The sequence below is a fragment of the Pseudorca crassidens genome, chromosome 19 (genome assembly GCF_039906515.1).
Source record: "Pseudorca crassidens isolate mPseCra1 chromosome 19, mPseCra1.hap1, whole genome shotgun sequence".
In the NCBI taxonomy this organism is placed as follows: domain Eukaryota; kingdom Metazoa; phylum Chordata; class Mammalia; order Artiodactyla; family Delphinidae; genus Pseudorca; species Pseudorca crassidens.
Window position 1 is genome coordinate 53,649,483 of NC_090314.1, and position 13,111 is coordinate 53,662,593.

Sequence of the window (13,111 nt, forward strand, 5' to 3'; positions counted from 1 at the left end):
GCATAACTGGTCTTTGTAACTTTTACCTCTATTCAAAAAGTCCATCCAAATTATGAGACTATGAACACAGCCCTGAAGGCTGATACTCACCTGTGGCTTAGGATGGAGGTTTGCACTGTGCGATCTGTACAAAGTCGTGACCTCTCTAAAAAGTGCTAACATTAGGTGGGCAGCCTGCTGAGTTGTGGGGCTCCTGCAGGCCTGAAAAAGCAAGGATATCAAGTGAGACTTTAAAAAATCTAGCTCAGGGCCAGAATCCCATGTGATTCGTATATGAATATGAAATGAGATCAGCCCTTAAGCCTTGGAGAGATTGAGGGAGCCTTTCCCAAGACCCTGGGCGCCTGGGACCCTGCACCTCAAGGACCATCTTCTGGAAAAACAACTGTTCATAAACATTCTCATATTAAACTCAATGCATATTTATCAGATAGCTTACAACAGAAGTAACAGAGATCACCACCTGTTCTCTTTCTGACTACTTCACTGGTCCTAGAAACTTTTCCTGAGCAGAGATAAGATACTTATTTCCTCTTTTCCCAGCAAAATGCCAGGGTAAACAAGGACTCAAAAAGGAAACATGACCAGAACAATTGAAAGATTAGATTCTAAAAACCCTGTATCTATTAAAATAAACACATGCATACGCCTCTATGGGAATTATGAGGCTACACAGACACAGGTTTTGCTTCCTGTGCCATCACTTGTCAGAGCAGAAGAATCTTGGAGGAAGTGACTTTTTAGCAGGGTCTCAAAGAAAGTAATGGACATAAATGAATCAGAAAGGAGGTGCCGGTGGCCTCGTGCAAACCCACCACCCCAAATCAACCACTGATGCTCCCCTGTTTGCCAGGCGAGCCCGTGAGGCCGTGAGCATAAGACTTCTGATGCAGCATGTCACCCTGTGGGGCCTCTTTCGCTGCATCATTTGACACCAACAAGACAAGACTTAGGCTCTGAGGGGCCGCTGTGTACGCAGAGCAGTCTCCCAGTCCAACGTACCTCCAGAGCAGTCTCAATGGCCAGGGGCTCGCACTCCAGAATGGCTTTGCCCAGTGCATCGCGGAGAGCCTTGTAGCTGTCCCCATGCACCAGATACTGATCCATCTGGCCTGTATGATCCTTCTGCAACCCCAGGAACACAGGGGTTAATCATGGTGGGGACAGTGTGAGGAATGCTTAGGAAAGAAGCTTCTTGATAGGTAAAGGGACTAGGCAATCATAAGAGGTTTAAAGGCAGCTGAACCCAGTTTCCGGGTCCAGACTGAGGCATGACATCCCACTGCTGTTTGGGAAGCACCTCCTCAATAGATGAAGAGCAAGGAGTGGGTGAAAATCTGGGGGAGGTGATCTTGTGGCTGCTTTCCTTCTGCACTCAGAGTAGAGCACCAAAGGACTTCAATACGTTAGCCCTAAGCTCCAGTTGGGAGCAAACAAAAAGCCAGGATCTTTAGTGCCATTTTTGTAACTCCAGGACAGTAAAAATTCATTCATTTCTGAGCACTAGGAAAGGACCACTGAGCAGCCCTGAAGCCAAAATGGCTGCAACTCTGTCATCCTTAGTTCTTTCCTATCTCACCTGCCAAGGATAAAAAGGGCTTATTCTGAAAGCTGAAGGATTTTTAAAAAAAATATTTATTTATTTATCTGGTTGTGACGGGTCTTAGCTGTGGCATGCAGACTCTTAGTTGCGGCATGCAGACTCTCAGTTGCAGCATGCATGTAGGATCTAGTTCCCTGACTAGGGATCGAATCCGGGCCCCCTGCATTGGGAGCATGGAGTCCTCACCACTGCATCACCAGGGAAATCCCTGGCTGAATGACTTTCAATCTGCTAAAAGCCAAAGCCACAGAATCATTCTTTTGCTTTCCCTGTGTCAAACTCTATCAGAAGTGATATCTACATATGCTGTGCAGGTAGGTGACAAACACATCACACATACACACGCACGCACACACATATCTTTCCCCTAGGCAGGCAGTCTAAATGTGATCACGAGCTGGGTCAATCAACTGAAGCACAGAGACAGAGGAGAAGACCAGAACAGATGCACGCATTTTCCGTGATGGGTGTGGGAGAAGGTCAGGGAGGAATGGAGAAGCAGCAGCCCCGCTCCTGGGGTTGGGGGGCGGGCAGCGGAGCTGAGACAGCACAGGGGCTGCTGGGAACACCCTTCTTACCTGCTGTGCAATGACTCCCCTGGGAAACACCCAGTGGGCCGGATGGCCCTGTCTGGAGAGGCTCTGCACAAACTCCATCCCCTGCTGGCTAGTGAGCTTCCTCACCAGGTATACTCGGTACCAGTCATTCTGGACCCGGGCACAGAAGTGCTCCACCTGCCGCAGGTAGCGACGCTTCTCCTCCGCCATCTCTGCAGAGCCAACGAGAAAGGCTGAGTGACGGCTGAGGGTACTTGTTAGTTAACTGTCTGGAACAGAGGCTAGTAAGAGCTCTGGGGCCTCCCCTTTAGGAATTCACAGTGAAAGAACTAATCTAGAAGAAAGGGGACATGGTACAGACCAGTATTACTCCAAGAACCAGCTTCCCACACTTCCTGAATTTCTAGATCATGGGGGCTCCCGGCCTGTGGTCAAGAAAGTTTGGGAAGAAGACCTGCCTGAGCCGTCCTGAAGCTCAGAGAGGATCTCAGAAGCCTTGTCAAGACAGAGGCGGATGCGGGCCATCTCCTGCAGGTACTCCACCGAGGCCTCGCCAGCGGGCTCTTGGCTGCATCCCACTGGTCGGTACGTCTTAAGGAACTGGCCTTCCTCTCTTAGGTATTTCGATTCATCCCTCATGAAGAAAGTATTATTCTTCTCATGTATTGAATCCTAGGGAACATAGAACCAGAAAGAAAGGATATTATTCTTTTTTATTTGCGAGTCTCCCACCTTCGAAATTTCCACAGTCTGGTCGTGGAGAATGCAGGAAGGATAAAGAATAGTGTTGTGGGTTTGCGTGTACATTTTTTGAATCATGGAAAACTAATATCCCTTTTTATTTTAGGGGCAAGAAGGAGGGGAAAAAGAAAAGCTATGATGAAAGATTTTATTATCTAATATTATTTTTTCATATGCATTGTAAGATTTTTGGAAGTAACAAAAATATGAAGAGAATAAAAATTAAAAGTATTCACAATCTCACCACCTGGAGACAACTCTGGTGGCATATTCTTCTATGCTTCTTTTTTCCCCCTCATGCACGTGCGCATAAATGCCAATATATACAACTGCTGAGGGCAGAAGCAACGTTTTTGAAACTTTTTTTCCCCTGCATGGAGCAGAGCATCTGTTAATGTTACCACCTAATTTATATTCTGTAAATTTTCAGAAAAACACTATTCCATCACATAAACCACATGGTTTGGAGAGTTTGAAAAAGAAATGCAGGGAGGTGATAATCAGCTTACCTCCAGGCAGCTGCTAAAGAGCACATACAATTCAGCTTTATCTTCAGCCAGGAACGGTTTCTTTTCCAACTGGGACAAATAAGCCTGAATATAATCCTTCACGTCACGGAAGCTTTGGAAGGAGAAATATTATACCTGGTTAGTTCAGGTCTGGAAACTCATTTTGCCAAAAAAGAAAGAAAAAAGGTATGTATGTATGTATCTATTTGCCTGTTACCCATCCCCCCCTCCCTGTATAATTATATATATATATACACATACATACATGTGTATGTATAGTTTGTAACACGATTTTATGAAAAATATTCTAGCACCAAGTTGGAGGAATATAAAATTCCCTATTTTAGACTAGCTGTTCTCAAACTTTTTGGCTCCGAGACTCCTTTACAGACTTAAAAATTATTGAGAACCCCAGAGAGCTTTTGTTTCTGTGGATTACATCTACTGATATTTACAGTATTCGAAATTAAAACTGAAAAAAATTGAAAATATTTATCAATTCATTAAAAATAACCATACGAAACTCATTACATATTAACATAAATAATATTTTTAAAAAGTTTTTCCAAAACAAAAATTCATTAGTAAGAAGAGGGGTACTGTTTTTCATTCCTGCAAATCTCTTTAACACCTGGCTTAACAGAAGTTCACTGGATTCTCAAATCTGCTTCTGCTTCTAATTGGTTGCACTATATTGAGTTATATGAGGAAAAATCTGGTCTCACACATTATGTAGCTGGAAAAGGGAGAAATATTTTAGTAGCCTTTTCAGGTAACTGTGAATATTCTCCTTTGACACTACACCAAAACTTGATAAATGATAATTTCTAAAGGTTAGTTGCAATGTGCAATCTGAAACCCTATCAATGCACGTTTCATAGTCAATTACATTAAAATCAAATGGTCTGCCTTGCACTTCAAATGGATTTCTTTTTGATCAATACAAAATTCTCTGACATCAAGCATCAGTCACTTCAAAAATACCGGTCCACTGAGCTGTGCAGATCTGGCAAATGTTGACACATTTTAATTTTATGATATATTTTAAAAAACCTCACATTCATTATCATCAAAAGGTCTGTAAGTATTAGAAAGCTGATAGGCTCCCGGTGGAGGATACAGGTTTTCCAAATTTTTACTTTAATTTTTAAAAAATGTATTTTTTTTTGGCCACACTGCATGGCTTGCAGGATCTTAGTTCCCCAACCAGGGATTGAACCCAGGCCCTTGGCAATGAAAGCGTGGAGCCCTAACCACTGGGCAACCAGGGAATTCCCGCCAAAATTTTAATATTTGCTTAAAAGCTTGAATTTTATCATTAGCAACAAAACCATCAGTTCTCTTCCTTGATGTGACAGGCTCACATCCCTTGGTTTCAAGAAAACACCTGCCAAATGCCCAAGTCTGAATAAGTGTTGTTTGTCAGTCATTCTTTCAAGTACAAGTGGTATTCCACAAAAAAAGCAGCCAAGTTAGCATGTAACTCAAAAACCGCATGAGTGATTTTCCTTGAGATAATCCTGTACCTTGGTGTGCAGCCGGAGTGCTTTGTGTGTATCTCTCATTTCAACAGAATATTAAAAAGTCATATCCTCGAAGGTGGAGATTTAGTAAAATTAAGAATTTTTATAGCTTCGTCAAGGACATTAAGTGAAATTGGCATTTTAAAAAACTATACGTGGTTGGTGGTGACGGAAACAATGGCCAATACCGGGGTTTTCCTCATGCTAAGATGCTACCACATTCACCCTTCATTACTTTAGTAACATCAGTGCAAATATCAACATGTTGAAAAAGCCAGATAATATCTTAGTGTTATTTGCAGTCTCATCAATGTTGTCCCCCACACAGGTCTGCCTAAAGAATGGATGCCTACATTTCCACAAAGTATGTCTAAGTCTGGTCTGAGTGATTTTTTTTTCTTTTTGGCTGCGTTGGGTCTTCATTGCTGCACACGGGCTTTCTCCAGTTGTGGTGAGCGGGCTTCTCATTGCAGGGGCTTCTCTTGTTGCGGAGCACGGGCTCTAGGTGCGTGGGCTCAGTAGTTGTGGCTCGCAGGCTCTAGAGCCCAGGCTCAGTAGTTATTGCACACGGGCTTAGTTGCTCCGTGGCATGTGGGATCTTCCCTGACCAGGGATCGAACCCATGCCCCCTGCACTGGCAGGCGGATTCTTAACCACTGCACCACCAGGGAAGCCCCTGACTGATTCTTAATACATGAAAATACTCGAATCACAAAAGCAACGACACAAGTATTTCTCAACCCAGGGAATGACAATGCAGATTTTTAAATTGTGTTTTATGTCTCAAGATTTTTATTTCAAAATCAGTTCTGTAAACTTTACTCTCTAAATATTTCAGAACAAAGTGTTTACCTTTAAGCATTGTTTGTACTCATGTTAATGTGTCTACACTATATGTCAAGAGGTATGCATGTTGATGATACTGTTCCCTTTCTCTAAGCAAAGGGATTCAAATGAATACAGATTTCACACATTTACCAAAATTAATAAAAATCACAGAATATCAAAAGAGGCTCTTCTCACATCTCAAGTCAACTCTTTCCATGTATGCCTTAAAAGCCATTTTCAGGTACAGTAAGATACTAGTTCTGTAAGAAAATGTATTTTAAGAGTATTTTATTTGAAAATCCTCCAGGAATCCTGTTTGAAAAAACTATTTCACAAATAACGGGGGGAAAAAAATAGAAGCAAAATAAAATGCCCGTGGACAAGGCTGCAGCAGATCCATGCTTAAATGTAAATCTAATCTCCATCCTGAGTCACCTTTCAGACATTTAAGTTAGAAACAGTTGTTTCTATTGGAACTTTTCTTACAGCATCTTGATTTTGCCATCACCTCAAGGTGTACTCTATCAAGTCAGAACACAGGCTAGGGATACTGAGTATCTTCCAAAAGAACCTCTAAATACAGATCAGCTTTCTTTCTCTCTCTCTCTCTTTCTTTCTTTCATTTTTGGCTGTGTTGGGTCTCTGTTGCTGTGCATGGGCTTTCTCTAGTTGTGGCAAGCAGGGGCTACTCTTTGTTGCGGTGCGCAGGCTTCTCATTGCAGTGGCTTCTTTTGTTGTGGAGCACGGGCTCTAGGCACACGGGCTTCAGTAGTTGTGGCATGTGGGCTCAGTGGTTGTGGCTCGCGGGCTCTAGAGCACAGGCTCAAGTAGTTGTGGTGCACGGGCTTAGCTGCTCTGCAGCATGTGGGATCTTCCCGGACCAGGGCTTGAACCCGTGTCCCCTGCATTGGCAGGCGGACTCTTAACCACTGTGCCACCAGGGAAGCCCCCTACAGATCAGCTTCCTAAGAATTTTCTAAAATAGCATAATTTGACAAGACCATTGAGCTGAAGCACCATATGGACTTCTCTGTCCATTTATAGAATCAGAGAAACTTAAGAGCTGAAGCAAAACTTAGACAACATCAAGGGCAAGCAGGGTGAGGGGAGAGTCTAACTTATCATCCAAAAGACCACAAAACTTTGCAGCTGTGGAATTGAGATGAGAACCGCAGATTCTTGACTCCCGACTTCCCGCACGTGTTACAGCACCTTGCACCCTTCCCCCAAATCTGTCTTCTTCCTAACCACGTGCTTGTAGGCATGCTGAACTCATAGCCAGTATGTGAATATGTCAAGGACACAACCCATACAGATAAAGGAACAAGGGGGTCTCTTGCTGAAAAAGCTTCCCCAAATCATGAACTAGCTACAGGTTCTGCAAAGAATGCTTGGCAGCAAAGAAAAAGCCACGAGGAGAATAAAAAGTCAAGGCGTGCTAGAGGCAACTCCACGTTCGTGGTGCTCTCACCTGTACTTCAAAAGCAGTTTCAGTACCACTGAGCGGATGACAGGGGTCTTATCCACAACGTCATCAAAAGGAGAAAGAGATTTTGTGTGTTCACGGCGTCCTTAAACCAGAAGGAGAAAGGTAGATCATCGTTCACATCAGACATAAAGAGTGAGATGAAGAACTGAATTTTTAAGTCTATAGGAAGAAATCCACTCACTTTGGGAAGCCTCTCGAAAGAGCTCCTTCTCTACAAAGAGTAAAGACAGCAGAACATTGACCACATCCTTCTGAGGTGGAGAATTGTCTTTGAAGCACATGGTAGAAACTAGGTCCACAAAGAAACTATTGCACATCTGCCGGAAGCGAGCATGTTTCTTGATGACCTCCCTTAGGAATCGTTGAAAACCACGGTCAAAAGGCTTATAGAATGTGTTCCAGAATCCCTCCCTACAGAGTGCTTTGGGATTTGGACAGCATTTTTTTTTTTAATTAAAAGATGCAAGTATCTCCTTACATTGATTAGAACCAATCTCCAAAACTGCAGACAGTACATACACTTGGCTCTTTTGAGAAATACTTTGATCATTTGGGCCATCTAGCAATAGCCTTCATATCCCAAGAGCTTCTCAAAGATCCCATCCACTGGGCTTGCCTTGTGCTCCGCTTTCAGGAGGCATCAGAATGGAGGAAAACGGGAAGGAAAACCAACCACTTAGGCTAATTTTAACTACTGCCCTGAAAGGCACTTAGCCAGATAAGAGCTAGCTTTATCCTCAGGACATAGAACATGGATGGAATTTACATATCAAGAGGACAAACCAGTTGCATCTAAATTCTTCGGGTCTCTTGTGATGGCTTCATTTAGTTTACGAATTTCTGGTTTATTTCCTCTAATTTTTCTATCTCCCTAATCTGTATACATGTATGTCTTGAGGAGAGGATAATTTTCAGACACCAGGTGTTTATAAAGGTACATAAGTAGTTAGTTGTCTTTCTTAGAACACTTCTCTGTCAGGCTTTCTAAGATTAATAATTATATTTCTGAATACTGTATTTGCAAAAAAGGAAGAAAAAAGAGGAAGCTTTCTCAAGAGAAAGGGTGTTTTACCGGTGCTCCTGGGAAACAGAAGGAGAGAAGCTGTCTGGCAAGTCAGTTAAACAATAGGGGCATCCCATCTGCCCTTGGGTGAGGTGAACTTTGACGCAGCGCTGGCAGAATACATGGTCACAGGGCAGGCAGACAGGATCCTGTGCATCTCCCAGGCAGATGGGGCACGGCTTCACCCCAAACCTAGAAGCCAAGAAGGGTGACCAATTCTGAAGCAGAGAAGCTGGCCATGAGAAGCAAAAAATACAAAAGGTTCTGAATTCTCTCCCTTGCAGATCCCAAACCCAAGATCTCACCTGGTGAGGCTCTTGCTGACCTGGTCCTTACATTTACAAAGAGTGGTCATCACTGCGACGAAAGGCCTGTGAGTCTTGATGTCAGAGTCCTCTTGAAGGCACTGAAGGAGAAAGGCAGCGGGAGGAGGAGGGAAGCTAATTAGCAGTGAGGAAGGGCAGGAGTCAGCCGGGCAACAAAGGCAACAAAACACAACATCCCCTCTGCTGCTGGTGAAGCTGGGCAGTTAGGGCTCTGGTGTCTGCAGTGCAAGGCTTTTTTTTTTTTTTTTTTTTTTTAATTTAGCAGTTTCTTTAACTTTGAATGCCCTTTGTGACTATGCTGCTTTGGGGAGAAGGTTGATATTCTCGGCTTCTGATTTTTCCCCTCTTCCTTTTTTTCTTTTAAGGTCTATCCCCCTCCTCCCGTTATGAGATATTTCAAGCTATAAAAGATAATATAATGACCACCTGCGTATCCACCAAACTTTAAGTAATCATAGCATTTTTTTTTGAATATGTGCTTTATCAGTTTCTAAAGAAACAAAATATTACAGGTGCAGCTTCAAGTGTATCCTTTTCTGATCATATTTCCATCCCCCACCCCCCACCCAGCCCCAGAGAATCACATTCCTAAATTCCCACTTCCACTAGACTTGGATGCATGCATAAAAATCTTGTTGCTTTGAATGTTGTAAACTTTCTATCAGGGGCATCACACTGTACCTAAGCTTCTGCAACTTGCTTTTTTTGTTGATACAGGTAGGTTCAGATCATTCATGTTAACTGCTGTATGGTACTTGTTGATACCGGTCACCTGTTTTCCCATTAATGGACATTTAGAATGTTCCCAATTTCCTGCATTTACAAACATTTCTGCACCCAACATTCTTCCATGTGTCTGAGTACAAATGGGAAAATTCTCTAGGATATATATTTAGAAGTGGAAACACTGTTTTTTAGGAAATGCACATCTTTAATGATATAAGATAGTGAGTTTAATGGGTGTGCTTAGGGAATTTTCTGGTTAGGTATAATGTTTGCTATAGATGTTTTTCTATTAGGTATACCCCTTGGGCATTATCCGCTGAAGGAGAGTTCCTTTCTATTCCTAATTTGACAAGAGTATCTTTGTACCAAATTATAAATTTTATCAAATGCTTTATCTGCACCTTTGGAAATAATCGTTTGGAGTTTTTCTTTTAATTTGTTACATAACTGATGACACATCGATTTTATGATTTTGAGCTATCCTTGAATTCCCAGGATTAATCTTACTTGGCAATGATATTAGTTTTTAATACCCTGCTAAATTTGATCTGTTAATCAAAAGATTGAAAAAAGATTGAAAAAAGGCCAAAGGACTTGAATAGACATTTTCCAAAGAAGATATACAAATAGGCAATAAGCACATGAAAAAATGCTCAACATCACTAGTCATTAGGGAAATACAAATCAAAAACCACAATGAGATATCACTTCATACCCATTAGGAGGGCTATTATTAAAAAAAATGGAAAATAACAAGTGTTGGCAGGGATGTGGAGAAATTGGAGCCCTGGGGCATTGCTGGTGGGGAAGTAAAATGGTGTGGCAACTGTGGAAAACAGTATGGTAAAATGTCAAACACAGAATTACCATATGAGTCAGCAATTCCACTCTTAAGTACACACCCCAAAAAATTAAAAGTAGTGACTCAAACAGATACTTGTACACCCAGGTTCAGAGCAGCATTATTTACAATCACCAAAAGGTGGAAACAACCCAAATGTCCATTAACAGACGGATGGATAAACAGAATGTGCTCTATCCATACAGTGGAATCTTATTCAGCTTTAAAAAGGAAGGAAATTCTGACACCTGCTACAATGTGGATAAACCTTGAGAACATGATGCTTAGTGAAATAAGCCAGTCACAAAAGGACATTTCAAAGGCTGTACAGCAAAGCTGCTGGCAGTGCTTGTGTGAGGTTCCCAGTGGGCAGACACTGTCTTCCCTGAGTGGCCACTGATGCTGAAAGGACAGTCACTTTTTCTACAGAGTACTATCCTGTGTGTCACCAACTTTATAAAGGGTGTAGAGGGACAGAGACATGGGCTTCCTGACCCCTTGGTCCCACCGACAGCACTGTGTTTGGAAGTCCACAGGCCCAGCAGCATTCTCCTACACCCCCGTCTTCCTGACCGTGGCCGTGGGAAGCAGCTCCCTCCGCGGGCCAGGCTGCTGGTCTGGTCTGGGGCCACTGGAGGCCTGGCTGGAGCCCACCTTCAGTCCTCCCAAAGGTTTCCCAAGTGTACTTGCTGCATGAATAGTTCCTTTTCCTGCAAGGAACCCTAAATGACACACCCTGACTTAACACTCAGGAGAGGGTAAATATTGAAATATTAAACACCAAAATTTTAATGGCCTATGTGATGAAATATAACTCACATAAAACTCTCAGAGCAGAAGGGGGATATACCACCAAGATGGTAAAAGTCAGGTCACATTTCAATTGTTCTTTGTCTTACAAAGAGGCAGACCAGTGTTTGACAGGCCAAGCCTTCGCGCTCACCTTGTTCAGCAAGAAGACATACTCTGTCACCAGCTTGCACAGCTCGGGAATATAGCTCTCGGTCCCCAGGAGCACATGCTCCACAAAGAGCGCAATGGAGAAAATGCGATTCCATTGGGTTCTGTCGAGAGAGGGGGTCCCTCACTCAGCTCTGACAAAAGCGCCTGAGATGAATGAAGAGGGGCAGGGAGGCAGTTCCAAGGCACAGGGGTTGAAAGATAAGAAAAGGACCGGGCGTGAAGGTGGGTGAAAGAATTAGGTAGAAGCCCTTTGTGATGTGCTCCCTGACCTCCACACACTTTGTCTCTTTCCGCCCCTCCCCTCAGACTCTCAGCTGGGACATCTCAAGTTCTATGCCTCTGACTGTGTCCGGTGAGTCCCACCTCGCCCTTAAAGGCCAGCACAGGATATGTCCCCTGGAGAGTCTACCCTGTGTGTTCCCTCTCTGCTGCCCTGCTGGGGTCCTTTGCAGCTGCTTCTTCTCCCTCAGGATCATCATAATCTGCTGCCTTTTTATCACCCCCATCACTCCACGCACTCCCTGAATGTACACCTCTCTAAGATCATCATGATGCCTGGCATTTAGTAAGGGTTCAAGAGACGTTAAAGAATGAATGAGGACAGGCCCACCTCCTGTGGCAGGAGCATCTGCTCTCTCTCTCATGTGCCCGGGACTCCTGGATCTCACCTGACATCCCTGATGACGGTTACCATCCTGCTGCCCTGCAGGTACCCATCTGAGCAGAGGAGCTCCAGCGGCATGCGAAGATTCTTCACCATCTGTAACCAAGCTTGGGGACTGGGCTTCAGGAGGTTTTCTGTCAGCATTTCAGCACAGGCCACTGCAGCAAACACATCCAGACTCTGGGGGGCAGAGAACAGGCCTGTGACTGAGCAGCCTGTCCCCTGACCCCCACTGGGCTGCTCTAACCATTAAGTCGGAGGCCCTGGCTGTTAGCCCAGTGTGTTCTTGTGTTCCAGGCTTGTAGCTTCACCTTTCATTGTCTTGGGATCTAGGAAGCATGAGCTAGATGCGTTCTAACTGAGGAGCCACACTGACATGTGTGCCCCATGAAGATGTTTCCCATTTGGAATGTGGTCCATAAGCTTTCCCTTCCCAGGGCGGCAGTAGGAGCAACCGCCCAGTCGCCTGAGGAAGCCAAGCCTGGCTGCAGGCACGTGATGTCCCTAAGAGGGGCCATACCATCTCATGTCCGGCCCAGCTGTGGTTCCAGGTGCCTTTTGTAAGGCTCTGTAGAACTTGGGGGTAGATGGTCAAGATCCTGGAGAAGTTCTGTAGCCGGCTCCTGAAATGCTGGTAGGCAAGGTGCACGGACGGTAAGGAGATCTCTTCCGCTGGCCTTCCTGCCTTCAGCTGATTGATGCAGGACCCCAGAGCCATCTGCAGAACCTGGGATGAGAAACAAGCTTTTACTATATACTTGTAAATTATTTTTTTTAAAAAAGATACACTTTCCTTGTGGGAAACCGGAACTATTCAAAAATGACAAAAAAGAAAATTAAAAACCATGCACACTATTAGTATCCGTCGTTTACTTTTTGGTGTCGTCCCTTCTAGACGTTTGTGATCCATACCTCTTCTCCCCGTGGTCCCCAATCAGGGTCACAGAGTATTCCTGATTGTTTTCCACTTTACATTACAAGCATCTCTCTATCACGAGCATGCTCGAAGACATCGTTTTTAACCAGTCAAATGGCTGTACAAATATTTGTCCAACCCTTATTTTAAGACAATTACATTGTTTCTAATTTTCTGTTTTTAGAAATAAAACTGCAAAGAACATTCCCGTGAATAAAATATTTGTTCACGTCTCCGACAACGTTCTCAGGACAGAATCGCCAGTTCAGATTTTGTGAAGTTTTTCATTCATCCCGACAGATGGTTTTCCAGAAGCACCACGCCGTTCACACCGCCACTGGCAATGGAGGAACTCCTGGCTG

The 13,111-nt window shown here is 43.8% G+C and overlaps 1 protein-coding gene across 6 annotated transcripts in view; it reads right to left on the reverse strand.

Moving 5' to 3' along the window:
- The window catches only part of RNF213 (ring finger protein 213), a 112,253-nt gene that overhangs the window by 19,260 nt on the left and 79,882 nt on the right, over positions 1 to 13,111 (reverse strand). For all 6 annotated transcript variants that reach the window (XM_067715834.1, XM_067715832.1, XM_067715830.1 and 3 more), the window contains 12 exons: positions 12,354 to 12,560; positions 11,838 to 12,013; positions 11,150 to 11,270; positions 8,619 to 8,719; positions 8,323 to 8,505; positions 7,432 to 7,601; positions 7,233 to 7,332; positions 3,411 to 3,522; positions 2,619 to 2,832; positions 2,182 to 2,372; positions 1,003 to 1,125; positions 91 to 201 (listed from right to left, as the gene is read on the reverse strand). In XM_067715834.1, the coding sequence (XP_067571935.1) occupies positions 91 to 201; positions 1,003 to 1,125; positions 2,182 to 2,372; positions 2,619 to 2,832; positions 3,411 to 3,522; positions 7,233 to 7,332; positions 7,432 to 7,601; positions 8,323 to 8,505; positions 8,619 to 8,719; positions 11,150 to 11,270; positions 11,838 to 12,013; positions 12,354 to 12,560 (1,809 nt within the window). The remainder of the gene's footprint in view (positions 1 to 90; positions 202 to 1,002; positions 1,126 to 2,181; positions 2,373 to 2,618; positions 2,833 to 3,410; positions 3,523 to 7,232; positions 7,333 to 7,431; positions 7,602 to 8,322; positions 8,506 to 8,618; positions 8,720 to 11,149; positions 11,271 to 11,837; positions 12,014 to 12,353; positions 12,561 to 13,111) is intronic.